At 43.2% G+C, this 21,108-nt stretch overlaps 1 protein-coding gene across 1 annotated transcript in view; it reads right to left on the minus strand.

Annotated features, from left to right (window-relative positions):
* Window positions 1-21,108, minus strand: part of LOC124607395 (receptor-type guanylate cyclase gcy-19) — a 444,813-nt gene that overhangs the window by 131,744 nt on the left and 291,961 nt on the right. The window contains exon 7 of the mRNA XM_047139717.1: window positions 15,669-15,798. Coding sequence (XP_046995673.1) covers window positions 15,669-15,798 — 130 coding nt within the window. The remainder of the gene's footprint in view (window positions 1-15,668; window positions 15,799-21,108) is intronic.

Raw genomic sequence — 21,108 nt, forward strand, 5'->3', positions numbered from 1 at the left:
GATGTGATTACATTTTCACGCAATTTTGGTGCATAGATCCTGAGAAATCAGTACCCAGAACAACCACCTCTGGCCTTAATAACGGCCTTGATATGCCTGGGTATTGAGTCAAACAGAGCTTGGATGACGTGTACAGGTACAGCTGCCCAAGCAGCTTCAACACGATACCACAGTTCATCAAGAGTAGTGACTGGCGTATTGCGACGAGCCAGTTGCTCGGCCACCATTGACCAGACGTTTTCAATTTGTGAGAGATCTGGAGAATGTGCTGGCGAGGGCAGCAGTCGAACATTTTCTGTATCCAGAAAGGCCCGTACAGCACCTGCAACATGCGGTCGTGCATTATCCTGCTGAAATGTAGGGTTTCGCAGGGATCGAATGAAGGGTAGAGGCACGGGTCGTAACACATCTGAAACGTAACGTCCACTGGTCAAAGTGCCGTCAATGCGAACAAGAGGTGACCGAGACGTGTAACCAATGGTACCCCATACCATCACCCCGGACGATACGCCAGTATGGTGATTACGAATACACGCTTCCAATGTGCATTCACCGCGATATCGCCAAACACGGATTCGACCATCATGATGCTGTAAACAGAATCTGGATTCATCCGAAAAAAATGACGTTTTGCCATTCGTGCACCCAGGTTCGTCGTTGACTACACCATCGCAGGCGCTCCTGTCTGTGATGCAGCGTCAAGGGTAACTGCACCCATGGTCTCCGAGCTGATAGTCCATGCTGCTGCAAACTGTTCGTGCAGATGGTTGTTGTCTTGCAAACATCCCCATCTGTTGATTCAGAGATTGAGACGTGGCTGCACGACCCGTTACAGCCATGCCGATAAGATGCCTGTCATCTCGACTGCTAGTGACACGAGGCCGTTGGGATCCAGCACGGCATTCCGTATTACCCTCCTGAACACACCGAATCCATATTCTGCTAACAGTCATTGGATCTTGACCAACGCGAGCAGCACTATCGCTATACGATAAACCGTAATCACGATAGGCCACAATCCGACCTTTATCAAAGTCGGAAATGTGATGGTACGCATTTATCCTCCTTACACGAGGCATCACAACAACCTTTCACCAGGCAACGCCGGTCAACTGCTGTTTGTGTATGAAAAATCGATTGGAAACTTTCTTTATGTCAGCACGTTGTAGGTTTCGCCACTGGTGCCAACCTTGTGTGAGTGCTCTGAAAAGCTTGTTCCTGTCGGTTAAATTTCGCGTGTGTAGCACGTCATCTTCGTGGTGTAGAAATTTTAATGGCCAGTAGTGTATTACTCCTACAGAAAAGATGAACAGGACCTTTTTGTAGAAAATGTAATGTAGTTAAATTATGTACTGGGCTACCTTTTCCTTGGAGGCCACGATTTTCGAAATATTCAAGAAAAACGTACGAAAGTGACCTCCAAAGGCACCTCGACCTGCACTCTCATCCCTCATCAACCAGTTTTTCTAGTCTGTTGTTTGTGGCACTCTGTCCTACCACTGTACAAAAATATCCGAGCTATTCCCGATATTCGACCTCTGCCGGTCTGTATTGATTGAACTATTAACCTACAGCATAGCCAGATATTTCGTGAATGTTACTAACTGAAAAGTGCTCGTGAAGGCATCGAAAGGAAAACAACTTTTCTAAACTTTACACTAAAATTAATTACGTTGACAATTCGATCCAAACTAGACCCTTACAAGCACAGTAGCTTCGTTGTCAGAAGGCCTGACGAATACAACGATGTAACTGTTTATTTTATGCTACTAAAGGTCGCAAAACTGTTCGGTAAAATTCAAACAAAAAGTCATTTTTACATTTTTTGAGTGCTCGACTAATCCGTTGGCGAAACAAGGCTAATCAATGAAGACCCATATAAGATCGAACGTGGGAAATAATTTGCGCGTTCGCAAATTTTTGTGCATTGTAGGAGGGAGCGCCATGAACAATACACTAGAAATCCTGAGAGGGAGGTAGGGGGGGGGGGGTTGAGGGAGACCTGACTGTGGGAATGGGAGTGCGTTTGAACGTCACTTTTTCACGTTATTCTTGAATAATTCGAAATCTACGGCCTGTAGAGGAGAAATAGCCAACTAAAAAATTGAGCTACACTGAATTTCCTACAGAAATGTCGTGTTCATTTTTTCTGTAGGACTAACGGTTGGCCCGTAGCGGACGAAATAATACGAAAATCTGGCGCGCGGTGTTTGGCGGCCAGATTTCACATTGTGGCTTGCATAAAACGATATCGATAGGTGCAGCTGAATAACTGTGTATAATAGGAAGAATAGATGATTAGGGGGTAGATGTGGTGTGTGTGTGTGTGTGTGTGTGTGTGTGTACGTACCACATGTGAAGTTGTCACCTATGGCAGCAACAGCGACTCTAACCGCAATGGGTGACAAGTACGAACAAAAATATAAGAAGTAAAAAATAATGAAAGAATCATGAGCTCCGTCACTGCCGGTCCCAAGCCCTGAGTCTCATGTCGCAAGTGATGAGGAAGGAGGAGGGGGAGGAGTGAAACCTCGTAAAAAAAACTGGGTCTTGGTCAGGATGGTAGCACTCTGTAAGCGCCCCTGCCTAGGGTTACAGGTGAAATCTGGCCAACGGTCTCAAAGCCGGAAGAGGAATCGTAGCTCCCAACAGCAGAGAGAGCGGAAGAACCTAAAGGAGAAAACAAAGAAAAATAATCATTTCGGACTAACAGTTCGATCTTATGTTGGAATTTATTTCCTACCATGTACAATGTACAATTTTAATTGCGGAATGGAAAGTCCTCTAGAAGTAAAGAAAAAGTAAAGAGTACTCCATTGCTTTATACAATGCACCGGGACCTAGAGTTCTGGCGAGTCCCAACATTTGCAGTAAGGATGAGTCGGAATATCCTTGGTATCCTTCCAAACTCAAGTTGAAAAGGAAAGTTTTCGCTGGCACCTTGAATGTAAGCTCAGTACTAAAAACTGATAAATAGGGAGAATGTGAAATTCTCATAGACAAGCATGAAATACAAATTTTAGCAGTAAAAGAAACAAGACTTTTGAACGAAAATGTTACAGAATCCAAAAACCACAGGATTTCTGAGAGAAAACCAGCAGTAAAGATTATGAAAGACATGCGAGTACTTGGTACCGTGTTCTATATACATAAAAATTCAGTAAAAAGCTTTACAGAATTCAAATCCGGTTAAGAAACGCTCTTTCTTCCCACAGTGAAATGCAAGAAGAAGCAATATACCACTGTTAATTGCCATGGTCCAATTAATGATAACAATAGCAAAAACCCGCTTAAAGAGAAGCATTGAGAGAACTTTTGGAGGACGAAGTATCAAAAATTCCATACTGAAATACTGCGAAGCTACGGGGGCATTTTAAGACAGAATTTTGTTTTTTGAGTCATCAGTCTTCTGACTGGTTTGATGCAGCCCTCCACGAATTCTTCTCCTGTGCCAACCTCTTCATCTCAGAGTAGCACTTGCAACCAATGTCATTAATTATTTGCTGGATGTATTCCAATCTCTGTCTTCTTGTACAGTTTTTGCACTCTATAGCTCTAGTACCATGGAAGTCATTCCCTGATGTCTTAACAGATATCCTATCATCCTGTCCCATCTCACTGTCAGTGTTTTCCACATATTTCTTTCCTCTCCAATTCTGTGCAGAAACTCATCATTCCTTACCTTATCAGTCCACCTAATTTTCAGCATTCTTCTGCAGAACCACATCTCAAATCCTTTGAATCCTTATTTTTAGGTTTTACCACAGTCCATGTTTCACTACCATACAATACTGTGCTCCAACCAGATATCCTCAGAAATTTCTTCCTCAAATTAAGACCTGTGTTTGATACTAGTAGACTTTACTTGGCCAGGAATAACTTTTTTGCCAGTCTGCTAGTCTGCTTTTGATGTCCTCCTTGCTCCGTCCGTCATTGGTTATTTTGCTGCCTAGGTAGCAGAATTCCTCAACTTGGTCTACTTCGTGACCATCAGTCCTGATTTTAAGTTTTTTGCTATTCTTATTCCTGGTATTTCTCATTACTTTCGTCTTTCTTCGAGTTATTCTCAATCCTTATTACGTACTCATTAGACTTTCATTCCATTTAGGAGATCATGTAATTCTGGTTCACTTTCACTCATGATAGCAATGTCATCAGCCAATCGTATCATTGATATCTTTTCGTCCTGAATTTTGATTTCACTTCCTGAATCTTTCTTTTATTTCCGTCATTGTTTCTTCGACGTGCAGATTGAACAGTAGGGACGAAAGACTACTTCCCTGTCTTACACCCTTTTTAATCTGAGGACTGCATTCTTGTTCGTCCACTCTTATTATTCCGTCTTGCCTCTTGTCCATATTGTATATTACCCATCTTCCCTATAGGTTACCCCAATTTTTTTCAGAACTTCGGACATCGTGCACTATTTGACATTGTCGAACGCTTTTTCCAGGTCGACAAATCCTATGAACATGTCTTGATTTATCTTTAGTCTTGCTTCCATTGTTGACCGCAACGTTAGAATTGCTTCTTTGGTGCTTTTACCTTTCCTAAAGCCAAACCGATTATCACCTAACACATCCTCGAGCTTCTTTTCCATTCTTCTGTATATTATTCTTGTAAGTAGCTTTGATGCATGATCTGTTAAGCTGACTGTGCGATAATCCTCGCACTTTTCAGCTCTTGTCTTCATAACAATGTGGATGATATTTTTCCGGAAGTCAGATGATACGAAGCCAGACTCATACATTCTATACACCAATGTGAATAGTTGTACTGGTGCCACTTCCTCCAATGATGTTACTAATTCTGATGGAATGTTGTCTATCTCTTCCGCCTTACTTGGTCTTAAGTACTCCAAAGTTCTCTTGAATTCTGATTCTAATATTGGATCCTCTATCTCTTATAATTCGACTCCTGTTTATTCTTCTGTCACGTCAGACGAATCCCCCCTCCTGATAAAGGCATTCAATGTACTCTTTCCACCTATCCGCTCTCTCGTCTGCATTTAACAGTGGAATTTTCATTGCGGTCATAACGTTACCGCCCTTGATTTTAATGTCACCGTAAGTTGTTTAGACTTTCCTATATGCTCAGTCAGTCCTTCCAAGAATCCTTTCTTTTTCAGTTTCCTCACATTTTTAAAGTAGCCATTTCGTCTTATCAACCCTGCATTTCCTTCTTATTTCATTCCTCAGCAGCTTATATTTCTGGATTACTGAGTTTCCCTGAGTATTTTTGTACTTCCTTCTTTCATCGATCAACTGAAGTATTTCTTCTGTTACTCATGGTTTCTTCACAACTGGCTTCTTTGTATCTATGTTTTTCTTTCCAACTTCTGCGAGTGCTCTTTTTAGAGATGTCCATTTCTCTTCAACTGTACTGGCTACTGAGCTACTCCTTATTGCTGTGTCTATAGTTTTAGGAAACTTGGCGCGTATTTCGTCATTCCTTAGTACTTCCGTATTCCACTTCTTTGCATATTAATTCTTCCTTACTAATGTTTTAAACTTCAGCCTACTCTTCCTCACTACTACATTGTGATCTGAGTTTATATCTACTCCTGGCTACACCTTACAATCCAGTATCTAATTTCGGAATCTCTGCCTGATCATGACATAATCTAACTGAAATCTTCCCGTATCACCTGGCCTCTTCCAAGTATACCTCCACTTCTTTTTATTCCTGAACAGAGTTTTCGCTATTAGTAGCTGAAATTTATTACAGAACTCACTTGGTCATTCTCCTCTCTCATTCATTGTCAAAAGCCCATATTTTCCTGTAACCTTTTCTTCTACTCCTTCCTCTACAATTGCATTCCAGTCCCTCCTTACTATTAGATTTTAATCTGCTTTTATGTGCTGTATTACCCTTTCAATATCCTCATACAATTTCTCTATCGCTTCACCTTCAGCTTGCGACGTCGGCTTGTATACCTGAACTATCGTTGTCGATGTTGGTTACCTGTCGGTTCTGATAAGAACAACCCTATCACTGAACTGTTCACAGTAACATACTCTCTGCCCTAATTTTCTATTCATAACGAATCCCTCTTCCATTATAACATTTTCTGCTGCTGTTGTTATTACCCATACTCGTCTGGCCAGAAACCTTGTCTTCTTTCCATTTCACTTCACTGACCCCATACTATATATAAATTGAGCATTTGCATTTTCTTCTTCAAATTTCTAGCTTCCCTACCATGTTCAGGCTTCTGACAGTCCACGCCCCCAACTCGTAGAACGTAGCGCTAGGAGGATGAAATTGACACAGTGAAGTAACGGATACATGTATACTTCTTGAAAGTCGGTTGTTGACATATCCTCCACAGATGAACTAGGCCATTGTCTTGCCGTATATAGTGCTGCGGCTCCCCTGAGAAGAAGACGCAGTGTCGCTCCTGGTTCAGTGTTGTTGGGTGTGCAGCTGTCGGCCCGACTCTGTGCTGTTGCTTCAGAGTTGCTGTGCCGACAGTCTGTTGTGTTCCAGACGTAGCTGAGGTGTCGAAGTGGAATCTTGTCTCGCTGAACACAAGCGCATTTTTGGACGCGAGATCCTTGGTGCGGCTGTATGATACTGCAGGGTCGAGTGAACTGTGCACTACCAGTCGTAAGTTCTCGATCATCCGTGATAAAAACTATACACTTTATTTCAATGTACAAACTCATCGTACAAAGCTAATAGATCAATGAAACAAATAATTTCTCTCTGTGTCACTAAGTAAAATACAATAAGGCTTAGATTTTAGTCGCTTCAAAGTATCCACCACTTGCCTTCATCTACATCTACATCTACGTGATTACTCTGCAATTCACATTTAAGTGCTTGGCAGAGGGTTCATCGAACCACAATCACACTATCTCTCTACCATTCCAGTCCCGAACAGCGCGCGGGAAAAACGAACACCTAAACCTTTCTGTTCGAGCTCTGATTTCTCTTATTTTATTTTAATGATCATTCCTACCAATGTAGGTTGGGCTCAACAAAATATTTTCGCATTCGGAAGAGAAAGTTGGTGACTGAAATTTCGTAAATATATCTCGCCGCGACGAAAAACGCCTTTGCTTTAATGACTTCCATCCCAACTCGTGTATCATATCTGCCACACTCTCTCCCCTGTTACGTGATAATACAAAACGAGCTGCCCTTTTTTGAACCCTTTCGATGTCCTCCGTCAATCCCACCTGGTAAGGATCCCACACCGCGCAGCAATATTCTAACAGAGGACGAACGAGTGTAGTGTAAGCTGTCTCTTTAGAGGACTTGTTGCATACCAATTCGCACGGAGTATCTACTTCGACTTCACTACAAGATAAACCACTACTGACAGACACAAACACTCCACCACCAATTCTGCCTAATCTGTCTTTCCTGTACACCGTCTGAGACTTCGTAAAAATTTCTGCAGAACTTATTTCAGGCTTTAGCCAGCTTTCTGTACCTATAACGATTTCAGCTTCTGTGCTTTCTATTAGCGCTTGAAGCTCAGGGACTTTCCCAGCACAACTGCAACAATTTACAACTACAATTCCGACTGTTCCTTGATCCAAGCACGTCCTGTATTTGCCATGCACCCTTTGAGATTGCAGCCCACCCCGTACTTTCCCGAGGCCTTCTAACCTAAAAACCCGCCCAATCCACGCCACACAGCCTCCGCTACCCGTGTAGCCGCCAGCTGAGTGTAGTGAATTCCTGACCTATTCAGCGGAACCCGAAACCCCACCACCCTATGGCGCAAGTCAAGGAATCTGCAGCCAACACGGTCGCAAAACCGTCTGAGCCTCTGATTCAGACCCTCCACCCGGCTCTTCACCAAAGGTCCGCAGTCGGTTCTGTCAACGATGCTGCAGATGGTGAGCTCTGCCTTCATCTCGTAAGCAAGACCGGCAGCCTTCACCAAACAGATAGCCGCTGGAATCCAGAGAGAATTTCTTCAGATCCAAAGCGACACACGTCATTAGTGCCGACATGTGCCACCACCTGCAGCTGGCTGCGCCCTGTGCTCTTCATGGCGTCCGGAAGGACCCTTTCCACATCAGGAATGACTCCACCCGGAATGCACACAGAGTGCACACTGGATTTCTTCCCCTCCTTAGCCGCCATATCCCTAAGGGGCCCCATTACGCGCCTAACATTGGAGCTCCCAACTACCAATAAGCCCACCCTCTACGATTGCCCGGACCTGGAAGGCTGAGAATCATCCTCTGAAACAGGGCAGGCAGCTGCATCTGGCTCAGCCAGAGACAGTACCTCAGTACCTCAGAAGAGCTGCACAAACTCATGGCATTCTGGAGATAATATTTTACAGTATTTATACAGGTATTGCAGTCCAACTCGTCTGTAAATTGTTCCATAGGTAATTTAACATTATATTAACTCAGTTTTCTTACCTCCCTTTGAAGTTCATCCCATAAGAGTTCAATAGGATGTGAGTGATGTTTGAGACTTGGCCAAATCATATTCTTCAGTTGCCCATATTTCTCCTCTCTATTGACATACTCTCAGCACAAGTTATAACCATGTTCGGGATGGTTGTCCCTCTGAAGAACAAACTCACGACCTATAACCTGTCGCCAGATGGAACTACATTGTTTATCGGTATCCTGTGATCTCGTCTCTTCTTTAAGGTTCTATTAATTCTCAATAGATCGCCGACTTTATCACCCTCAAAATACCCCCACATCATTAGCGATCCTCCACAATGCTTCACTGTTGGGATCCCACACTGACTCTTCATACGTTCTTCTCTAAGTCGACGAACAAACATTCGACGATGGCTTCGAAATATTTCAAACACAGATTCGTCCGTGAATAGCCCCTTGGACCATGCTGCACTCTTCAGATTTTACGTTACGTTACGTTTTCGCTGCCTCTGGTGAGAAGAGTTATCTATTTATATCCGTTCATTCCTAACAGACACTGTTACTGTCGTTTCAATCGTCTTCTCTTCCTTTATCCATACCGCTTCTGATAATACTAAACATGGTCCCAAGTGTGCTAAAGTAATCTACATCATTCTAAACGGCTTTTACTATTTTTATTGTTATTAGTGTAAATTATCATCGTTATCATCGTCATCATCTTTACAATTATTGTTGTTATACTTTTGTAACATCTTTGGTATGTGTTGCTCCTGGTCAGGTGTAAGAGGGGACCTTAAAGCCCTAACCTGGTCAGGCTAAATAAGCAGTAACTAAATAAATAAAATTATTGTCGCCTTGATGCTCCTTTCTCGACTGCAGCCTTAAAGAAAACCGCAACAACGGTCGTCCTGCTTCCAGTCTGCGGGACTTCCGAGGGCGCTGTACTGTCCGCGTGGGAGCTAGTTCTGCCACAAAGTAGCCCATAAACTTATTCAGGGTGTGCATGGCGTGTCAGTAGAACCAGAATCGTGTATGACCGAGCCACCGGTGCATGTGTCCTCTCTGCCGCTAGACACTGCCTGTCGGACGTTCAATTCTGATCTTCCTTTTTAGTTTCTGCTAGCTGCACGGAGCCTCTTAAATCCCCATGGAGCTGAGTAAGGCTCTACTGAAGCCAGCGATTCCATATTCGCGTGACAGTAGTAGGATCCCGCCCAACGCAGTCAGCAGTATCGGAGAACGATGAGATGCTGTCTCGACACACGACGATCCCGCCGCTGTCGAAATACAACTCACGCTGGTTGACTGTTCTGTCACTTGAATGAAGCATAAACCATTTTACTACAGATAAGCAACATTCAAATGCGATTTCTGAATAAGAATCCCTCACGTAATCTTTCCTTATACAGAAAACGTAGATAGCGTTACTCCTGCCTGCTGTGTGCTATTGCGCGGAAATATTAATCATTCGAAAACCCAAGCAAGTAGCTCACTTCATACCAGTTTGACGCCCGTTCCATGCTATCTTCATAGTATAGGATCTTTAATAGCCAACATTGTAGTAATCGCTCCAAATCATAGTTTATTGACCTTAGCGCCCTCTCCTTCACTTGCGTAGACTGTATGGTCTGCACAGATTTCTTTTTATTTAATTTTTTGTTTAGTCGAATTTGTATGTTCTAACGCCCATTCCACATGTGTAAATCTACGAAGCCAATTCGTTGTGTTGCTTATTAAATAGCTATATTTTATGTATTTCACATATTACAACACCGTCTAAATTTTTCACGATAATTATGGCCATGGAAGCATGGTCTTTTTCGAACGTACTTTCGACCGAAATGCGATTCTGGTAGCTGGACTCGGAAGGTTTCGGTAATCTTCCTTTTGAGTTCTCATGGTAATATTTCCATAGGAACTTTCATCCCGTAACACACATTTTTTTATATCCAACCAAGAAGTTAAATACCAATTTTCATAGATGTAACTTCGAAAATACCTTAACAGTTGTTTAGTAACGATTTGTTTAAAAATTTCTCACCAACTGCTTCACCCCCTTAGGGGCTGTATTTCCATAAACGCTGGCATAAGAATTTTTATATTTGTAACCGAGGCACCAAATACAAATGCTCTTAGATTTAACTTTGAAAATGTTCTCATAATGAAACATTTTCATCAAACTTTTCGTCTCCAATTTGACCCCCTTACGGATTGAATTTCTGAAAACAATGAAACTCCTATTTTGTTATTTCTAAACAAGAAGCGGAATACCAATGTTCAAAGATGTAGGTTTAAAAATGCTGTGTTTCAGTAGTTCTTTAATAAGGATTTATTTAAAAAGTTACCCGCTATTTCACCCCCTTAGTGGCTGAATTTCCAAAAGTTCAGAAACGCTTATTTTTTTGGTTCTAATCGAGAAACCAAAAACCAATTTTCGTAGTTCTAGGTTCAAAATTGCCTTATTAACGACATATTTTTTAAAAAAACCTTTTATCCTCTATTTCACCCCATTAGGAATGGAAAGTTCTAAAAAAAATACCTTCTTAGACGGTGTCTAAAATATAAGAACAACACCTCCAAATTTCAAGTTTCTGTCCTTAGCCCTTTGCGCTGGGCGATGATGAGTCAGGACATTTCCTTGTATATGTAGAGATTGTTTAATGTTTGTTCAAGCAGAGCAAATAGTGGGGAAAACATTAAACTAAACATTCGTAACATTCCAAAACAATATTTAACACGAACGTAACAGTGTCATCAGCTGTAGCATCTACACTCAAGTTCTGAATAAACAGAACGCCTTGAATGACTAGAGATATGACGTTCATATTCACAGAACATGTACATTAGTATGTTCTGCAGAAATTATTAGCATTTGAGCCATGTCGGCTCGCGGTTTCAAGGTCAACATCGATACCGGCTGCGCAACGCTATCTGTCGGTAAAATGTGTCTGCGGCACTTGTAGCTATAAACCGAAGGTGATGGATCAGTATGGCCTGACGAGACATATGGGAGGCCTTGCAGATGTATGTACAAAGTGTACCGTCAGATCAGTGTGTTTGAAAGAGGGCGCATTATTGGCATGGGAGATTGTGATGCATCCATGCGGGAAATGCTACTGTTGTGGGACGAAGTGTTTCGGCAGTGCAACGAGTGTGTACAGAATGGTTTATGGAAGACCATAGAACACCAAAAGATGGGTCCTTCCCGTTACCCAGTGTGGCTTTTGGCCTTCCATCTCCTTCACCTCACTCATCTGCTTTCCGAACAGCTTAATTCCCGTCGCTCCGCAATCTTCCTCTCCCTGGACCTCGAACGTGCCTATGACCGCGTATGGCATTCCAGTCTCCTCTTCAAGCTCCAAACCTTCGCCCTTCCCATTAACTACGTCCGTCTGATCGGCTCCTTTCTCTCCCGCCGTCCTTCCTATGTCACCATCCATAACACAGATTCCTACACCTCTTTCCCCTCTGCCGGTGTGCCCCAAGGCTCCGTCCTCTCCCCCCTTCTGTACCTTTTGTACACGGCGGACATGCCGCCGCCGTCAGCCCCCGTCCACCTTCTCCAGTTTGCCGATGACACCGCCTTCCTTGCCCTTGCCCCCACCCTCCAGCGCTCCCAACACCTTCTCCAATCCCATCTTGACTGGTTCACCGCTTGGTGCAACCAGTGGTTGCTCAAGGTCAATCCCTCCAAAACCCAGGCGATCATTGTAGGCAAAACCACCCCTTCCTTCCGCCTCCTTGATTTCTATCTCACCATCTATGGCCGTCCTATCGCCCTCACTCCCACCCTTACGTACCTTGGCGTCACCCTCGACCGTCGCCTCTCCTGGACTCCCCACCTCCGGACAATCCAAGCCAAGGCACGCTCTCGACTTAGTCTCCTCAAGCTCCTCTCCGGCCGTACGTGGGGTCTGGACCCCTCCACCATCCTCCACACCTATAAGTAACTCATCCGCCCTATCCTTTGTTATGCCCATCCGGCTTGGATCTCCGCCCCCCCCCCCTACCTTTTATAAATCCCTCCAAATCCTTGAATGTCATGCTCTCCGCCTCGCCTATCGCATCCGTCTCCCCTCCCCCACGCGGATCCTGTACGATCTCATCCCCTTCCCCCACCTTTTCCTTGAAAGGATACGGATCCTGTACACCTCCCGCAAACTCGATCCTCCTCACCTGCTCGTCTCCCCGATCCTCTCCCACCCCCGCCCGCTGCCGCGCCTGTATTCCCACGTCCCGCCCGGTATCCATCTCTCCACCCTCCTTACCCTCTCCCAAGGTGGCTTCCGCCAGCTCCCCCTCCCTGATGATGTCTTCCTCCCCTCCATCTACCCCTCCTACCAACTTTAATCCTCCCTCCCTCTTCCTATATCTGTTCCTTTGGGCACCCTCCATCCCTCCCCCCCTTCTCCCCACTTCTCCCCCAGGCCTCCCCTCCCCTGTCCTTCTACTCCTCCTCCCCTCTCCTCAGCCATTGGCATCTCTGTTCTCCCCTCTCCACCCTCTCCACCCGCCCTCACCCTTCTTCCCCTCTTGGCAGGTCCCCGGACTCGCACACGCTATGTGGACTTTCGCGCGCCGGAGATCATCGCCATCTGTGTCTCGTGTGTGTGACGTCGTTTAGTGTTTTTAGTGTCCGCCGTCACGCTTCTCCGTTTACTTGTGCCATAGGATTCATCAGTGTTATGTGCGCCGTGTCAACGTGTTTTGCGTGTCTTTCTCGTCGAGTGTGAACGGCTCCGTGTTCTTTGTGTGACTGTGACCACTATTTTTTGTCCGTCACTATGTTCATTTTCACTCTCCATTCTTGTACTGTGACTGTCAACTCTATGGCTGAAGAGCGGCGTAGCATGCCGCTGCCAGCCTACCTGATTGTTCAGGTGTTAAAATAACAATAAAGTAAAAAAAAAAAAACAAAAAAAAAACAAAAGATGGGTCAGATCGCACCACTCAGACCACCCCGCGAGAGGATCGACGCCTCATACGAATGGCATTGCAGGACAGATCTGTCCCCTCCTCGGCTCTGGCGCATCAGTGGAACAGTGCAACACATCGTATACTATCAGCGGTGACAGTCCGTCGCCATTTATTACGGCATCGGTTACGTGCGTATCGTCCACTTCTCCACCTATCTTTGACAAATGTGTGGAAACGTGCTGGATGACAATGGTGTGTGGAACGACGTCACTGGGGACAGGAATAGCATCAGATAGTGTTATCGGACGAATCCAGGTTCTGTTTGTTTGAAAATGATGGCCACATTTTGTTTCACCGCAGACAGGGGAAACGGCATCACAGAGACTGCATACGGAGAAGACATACAACGCCAACTCGAGGCGTTAAGATGTGGGGCAATACTGGGTACAATCGCAAGTTACAGTTGGTCCTTTTCCAGCGCCTGTGACCTGTATGACCTATGCTAACGACATCTTACGACCCATAACCACACCATTTCTGCACAACACCCCAGACAATGCACGACCACATGTTGATACACGAAAACGTGCCTTCTGGGTGTCAAAGATTATCATCTTGCCCTGGCTCTACAGATCACCAGAATTGTCGCCAAGCGAAAATGTGTGGGATATGGTCACCCAATACCGACCACCACAGATGACCTTTGGAAGCAGGCGAATGAAGCGTGGACGACTATACCACTGGACGCCATTCGCGCCTTATACGCGTCGATGCCATCAAGCATGGAACAAGTTGTCAGGGCCCATGGCGGACGCTGTGCCTACTAGGCAACAGGACATACGCTGAACAGAGGTAATTTAAATGCTAGTTATTTCTGCACTGAAGATATTCTGTTTCCTTCTGAACGTGAGTGTGTATAGGGAAGGAGGAGAAAAACACAATTAATAAAATATCTTATCAAAAAAAAAAATCCTTGTGAGTGCTGCAGTCGTATTAAAACACGAAACATCCAGCAGGTCTAAAAAGCTCCTATACTAGAACGTAAATTTTATACTGTTCCATTTAGCAACCCGTTTTTCACAGTAAGCAGATTTTGGCACGTTGTCGACGAGGGAAACTCCCCACCGTATGCCCCTCAGATTTAGTAGTAAGTGGCCCAGTGGATAGCCCGTCGAAAACTTAAGACAAATGAAGCATGAGAACAGGAAGAAGATGTGCTGAACTGTGAAAAAAGAAGAAATATTGGAACAGTGAACGGTTCAAGCTCACGATGTCAACATCAAGCAACTTTGAATAGTCGTAGTTATGGGGTCACGCTGTTGGACGGCGAAGGGGGAAACCTGTGTTCAAATCTCCCTCGTGCTTAAACTTATTTTTCACAAAATTATGAACTGTCTGTCCGGTCATTGACATGTCTGTCCGCTGTATTTAAATTTGTGTCTGTGTCGTGGTGTAACGTCCGTTTGCAACAGCGAGGTGAAAGGAAGGGACCTCGAGACGTATGTACCTCCCATTTGTCCTCCACAAGTACCGCATGTTACAGCTCCTGCGTTACGTTTCGGATGTTTTGACTTTTGAATTCCTTTGTTGTGACATAGTTCTCACCCCTGTATTCGTTGTTTTCATTTCTGTGAGAGGTCTATGCGGCATCTCGCCTGCTCTCACTGTTCATCACATTTACTTGCGATTGTAATATATTCTTACCACAAGACTCATATTCTATAACCACAGTGTAGTATGACAGTTGCCAAGACTACAGAAGGAGAGGAGATACGTCAGCGACCGGACGGTAAGCTCACAGTATTGTGGAAAATATGGGGTACGAGGGAAATTTGGACACAGGTCCACCACTTCGCTGTTCAGTACCACACAACCACAACGCTGTGGATCTTAGAGTCCGCTCAGTGTTGCACATCGTAATCTAGGGCAGTTCACTGCTTTTATTTTTCTTTTCTTTTCACAGTTAAGTACATCTTCTTTCTATTTTCATGCTTGATCTATGTTCAGTTTTAGACGGGCCATCCACTGGGCCACTTTACCACTAAATCTGAGGGGGCTGCGATGGGGAGTTACCCTTGCAAGTAGGGTCAGTGTCGTAAGGCTACCTAGATTCACTGGCGACCCTGACGCTGTGTAGTGGCTACGGCGTTATGGACGAGCTCGATGGTCACAGAGACTCACCTGTAGAGTGGTGATGTTGTGGTGGACGAGGACAGTGATCTCAGTAACTCATCCATATAAAGGTGGTGTTGTTGTAAATGAACACGATGAACATGGAGACTTACCTGTGCAGTGGCGATGGCGATGAGGATGAGAATGCTGATGACGGATACAACCTGTCTAGTGGCGATGACGTTACAGACGAGAACTGTGATGACGGAGACTCACCTGTATAGTGGCGACGGCGTTGCGTACGAGCACGATGATGACGGGGGAGACCATGAGTACCAGCACCAGCAGCGCGATGCCGTATGCCTCCTTGCGGTTGGCGTCCGAAATGCTCATCCCCACATATTGCCTGTGGATACGTGTGTCAGTACACCTCACTGCTTAGATGACAAGGGCAAGCGTACATAAACATTCTTCTGTGCGAATGGAAATTTAGATAGTGAACTGGTACCGCAACAGCACAAATATTATGAGCTTTGGTAACTTTGAGTATCGTTACATTTGAAGTACTCTGTGTGTTATTTCCAGGATATTGAAGAATCTACCCTGTTAATATTGCATTGAAGGTTATCTTGCAAATCTATCCCCGCTAAAAGCATTGTAGCACTAAAGAAAGTAAAGGGTTACATAATTCTAAATACTAAAAAAAGTGACAAAACGTGAGAGAATTAGTCTGCAGTATAATGTCTTAACAATTGCACTGCCGAGCACAATCATTTTCATCGGTTCACAGATCTCAGGTCCCTATGATCACTTGCCATTTTCATATTCCTGTGTAATAAACAACGTTCTGTAACATCTTCTGCATGCTCAAGTCATCTGCTATAACAATCAGGTATGACTCCAATTCTTATTTGAGGGCATGGTTGATATCCCAGCGTCTGTTAGCTACTTACTGTTTACTAAGTTATCCAGACCCTGACCACGTTATGCGGTGTATGAGTACTGTATTCAGTTTTCTCGTATATAAAAGTATTATAAAACTTTTTGCTAAAGTATTTTGGCAGCATTCAAACGACTACAGCTTTAGAAGCTTTGACTTGTGCACATGGAAGATGTTACGAAAAGTTGGTTGCTGTACGATATCTGAAGACGACACTGGTGATCTAAAACGGGTGGTTGTGGGCAGATGAAAGTACTGCGTCAGGCAATAAAATCGTTGAAAACAATTCACAGTACCAAGTTGGACTAACGAAGAAGATAGAAGAGATTCAAATAAGAACCACGATTCGTCATGGGTCTGTTTAATCACCGTGACAAAACTGTTCAGCAAACTGCAGTGTGCCCTGCTACAAGAAAGCATTGCGCATCACACAGAACCCCACAGAATTCTAAGAGCCACATTTCGAGCCGGCCGGAGTGGTCGAGCAGCTCTAGACGCTACAGTCTGGAACCGCGCGACCGCTACGGTCGCAGGTTCGAATCCTGCCATAGGCATGGATGTGTGTGATGTTCTTAGGTTGAAGCAGTTCTAAGTTCTAGGGGACTGATGACCTGAGAAGTTAAGTCCCATAGTGCTCAGAGCCATTTGAACCATTCTGAACCACATTTAGAAATGAATCAATACGCATACTACTTTCCTCGAAATATTGTTCGCATAATGAGTAGCTAAATTAGTCTGAATACAGTGCGTTATAAACAATGTTTCTCCTACGTACCAACCGCGAACGGAATAAGGTGGTGGTGGAAAGATTTGGGGGGGGGGGGGGGGGGGGATGGGAGTTGTTGTTGTAGAATACAGCTATGAATGAAAACCTAAAGGTGCCAAAGTTTCATTTGACGACGTTTTGCTTTACAGGGTGAGTCACTAACTAATGCCACCTGGAATAATTCCGAAAGTATGTAGTAGCTGAAGAGTTTGTGGGACAAAAGTTGCGTGGGACAACGGCTATAATATGACGTTGATTTTTTGTTGCTAGGTGGGGTCGCAGCAGAGGTATGAAGGTCAACTTTTTTTTAATGGGATGCTATGCTTGGTACTTATTTTCTGATAGCGGCTATCGAGACGAATCCAATGATATGTAACAGTAAGGTCTTTGAAGGTCAACATAGGTCAAAAAGTGGTATGCACGTTCATTTACAGAAGGTGTTCGAAGTGATGACCATTGGTATCAGTGCAGTGCTGCAATCTTCGTATCATGGACTGAGTAGTATTCCTTATCACTTCGGCACTTATCGAAGCACATGTATTGACAATTCTCTCTCGTATATCGTGTAGATAGTAAATATTCGCCGAATAGGCGTATCCATCTAATGTGCCATTGACATGTAAAACACCATTCGATGGTTTCGCAATACAACACTAATAGGAACGGTAAGACTAGTAGCGTCTAATCAAGCGAATGTGAATTGTGTATTCCTTTGAAGAACAAGTCGATATGCTTCTCATCTACAGAGAATGCTAACTAAATTCAATGATAGCTAGAGACTTAAACGCTGAAAGATATCCTCAACGTACTCTCCCTACACGTCGTACACCATATCCATGTCGCAGCAGAGGTATGAAGGTCAACTTTTTTTTAATGGGATGCTATGCTTGGTACTTATTTTCTGATAGCGGCTATCGAGACGAATCCAATGATATGTAACAGTAAGGTCTTTGAAGGTCAACATAGGTCAAAAAGTGGTATGCACGTTCATTTACAGAAGGTGTTCGAAGTGATGACCATTGGTATCAGTGCAGTGCTGCAATCTTCGTATCATGGACTGAGTAGTATTCCTTATCACTTCGGCACTTATCGAAGCACATGTATTGACAATTCTCTCTCGTATATCGTGTAGATAGTAAATATTCGCCGAATAGGCGTATCCATCTAATGTGCCATTGACATGTAAAACACCATTCGATGGTTTCGCAATACAACACTAATAGGAACGGTAAGACTAGTAGCGTCTAATCAAGCGAATGTGAATTGTGTATTCCTTTGAAGAACAAGTCGATATGCTTCTCATCTACAGAGAATGCTAACTAAATTCAATGATAGCTAGAGACTTAAACGCTGAAAGATATCCTCAACGTACTCTCCCTACACGTCGTACATTTAAATATGTGTATGATGAATTGAGAACACCTTTATTTTTAACGCATCGGAAACATATTCGGCAAAGGAAAGTTACTAACGAGGAAAAGGAAACTGGTGCTCTTGCCACGAGAGCCTTGTGTTCGTGTCAAATCGCAAGGGCATCTGGCATAAGCCAGAGTAGTGATGTTCGTGTTCTGCATCGCCATAAATATCATCCTTACCATATCCTTGTCCACCAAGAATTAACTGGTACGGATTGTATGCGTCGCATTGAATTCTGCTTATGGGCTCAACTTTAGATTCAGAGGGATGACATATTTATTAATTTCATTTTATTTACTGACGAGGCTACATTCACGAACCATGGAAATGTTAATTTGCATAACATGCATTACTGAGCAACTGAAAATCCATGTCGACTGTGATAAGTTGCACACCAAAAACCGTGGTCGGTCAATGTACGGCGTAGGATTCTGGAGGGCAGGATTATAGGCCCCTATTTCATTGATGGATATCTTAATGGTAGAAAGTACACCACATTCCTGCAAGAAACGTTAGGTCTGTTATTAGAAGAAATACCTTTAAGAGCAAGGAAGGGAATGTGGTATCAACATGATGGGTGTCCGGCACATTTTTCACTGATGGCTAGAGATGAGCTGCAGAGACAATTCCCAAATCATTGGATTGGACGCGGAGGAGATGTGTCGTGATCGGCTCGTTCGCCAGACTTGACAAATCTGGATTCTTTCTTGTGGGGAGTCGTAAAAGACATTGTTTATAAAGACGTTCCAACTACACTTGAAGATATGCGAGGGAGAATTGTCGGAGCATGTGTTTCGATAAGTGCCGATGTGATAAGGAATACCACTCAAACCATGATAAGAAGATTGCAGCACTGCATTGATACCACTTCGAACGCCTTCTGTAAATTGACGTTCATGCCACCTTTTTGACCTTCGTTGACCTTCAAAGACTTTACTATTACACATCATTGGATTCATCTCGATAGCCGCTATCAGAAAATAAATACCTAACTATAGCACCCCATTAAAAAAAAAGTTGACCTTCATATCTCCGATGCGACCTCACCTAGCAACAAAAAACCAACGTTATATTATGACCCCTGTTGTCCCACGAAACTTTTGTCCCACAAACTTTCCAGCTCCTACCATACTTTCGGAGTTATTCTTGGTGGCAATAGTTAGCGACTCACCCTGTATAAACTGTCTGAATGGCAGGATTATGTTCCTATTTGTAGCTCTTTGTTTGTGGAGTACCGTTATATATTGCACGATATACTGTAATGATGTGAAATGTGTCACTTTACGTGTTAGTAGCTTAATTGTTTACTATTTAATCTCCTCTGGCGTAACGTAAGTCTAATTAATTACTTACAGTAAATTTATTGAGAGAAAAATATAATCTAATTATATAATTTAAATACCTAACTGCTTAAACAGTTATATTAAAGGTTATCATGAGTGTTCAGTACGTATTATTCTTATGGCATGTTTTATCCAACGAATACTAAAAGATGATTTACTTGACTATATAATTTCATGTGACATAAGTGATCGAAATATGCGAAGTATATTAACTTACTGATTAGTTTCTCTTCAGTGCTTAAAATAATATGTAGAAGAACAACGACTAAACGGAGTTGTTTACGATTCTCAATAATGTGTTTACTCCAGCTTAAAATTCAAACTACGTACAGACTTGCATGCAGGACTTTTAGAATTCTACTTTACTTAGCAACTCTTTTCCACAGTTTTAATTTACCACTGATGTAGTATCCTTTAATATGCGGTTCTGAATAACTCTGATTTTTAGATTTACGATAAGGCACTTTTACTGCAAACCAATACATATTAAGAAAACATTATTTACAGTTTCCTCTGTTGTCACATTTAGAATGATTGCAATACTTCTGTCATTTCGAAAAACAACTAATTCTATTTGATGTGTATTGAACGGAAGGTCTGTTGCGTACACAAGAAAAGTATTGGAACCATTACTAAGCCTTATGAATCTCTAACAGCTGCGAGTCGATAAATGTGACCTAGATTCTTTCTTTGGACGACTTTGTACATATAGACCGGCAGATAGTAACAGAAATGCTACCCTTAAAAATATAAGCGAAAGCATATCTATGAGAAAAATTAAACTGGGGACTGACATAGAAAATCATAATAATTAATTTGAATGTATAGTCACACGATGGACGTGATAAAAATGATTAATTTTCATTTAATCATCAATGGGTCCATGGCTATGTGTCATATTACTTTAGCATAAAGCATTACACAGCAGATGTCATCGAAATTTGCGATTGAAGGCGCTTGCATTTTTCATGTGTGCACGATATGATAGATTGAAGGATGATGTAATATATCAGTACTTTAATAGTCGGTAGTCTATGCGCTTTAGAGGCGTTGTACCACATTCCATAGTCAGGAACATGGTGTATATTAGGAGAAATTACTATGTATGCCGCGGGAATGTGAAAAATCCATCTAAAGCAGAACTGGTTGACGCTGAAGTGGACCATCAGCCTATACAGCTGCAATGGTCTTCTATAGATGATTACTAGCCTACGGATCCGGATAAGCGGAATGCATATTGCAACTACATAA

This window comes from Schistocerca americana, chromosome 3, assembly GCF_021461395.2.
Source record: "Schistocerca americana isolate TAMUIC-IGC-003095 chromosome 3, iqSchAmer2.1, whole genome shotgun sequence".
Classification (NCBI taxonomy): domain Eukaryota; kingdom Metazoa; phylum Arthropoda; class Insecta; order Orthoptera; family Acrididae; genus Schistocerca; species Schistocerca americana.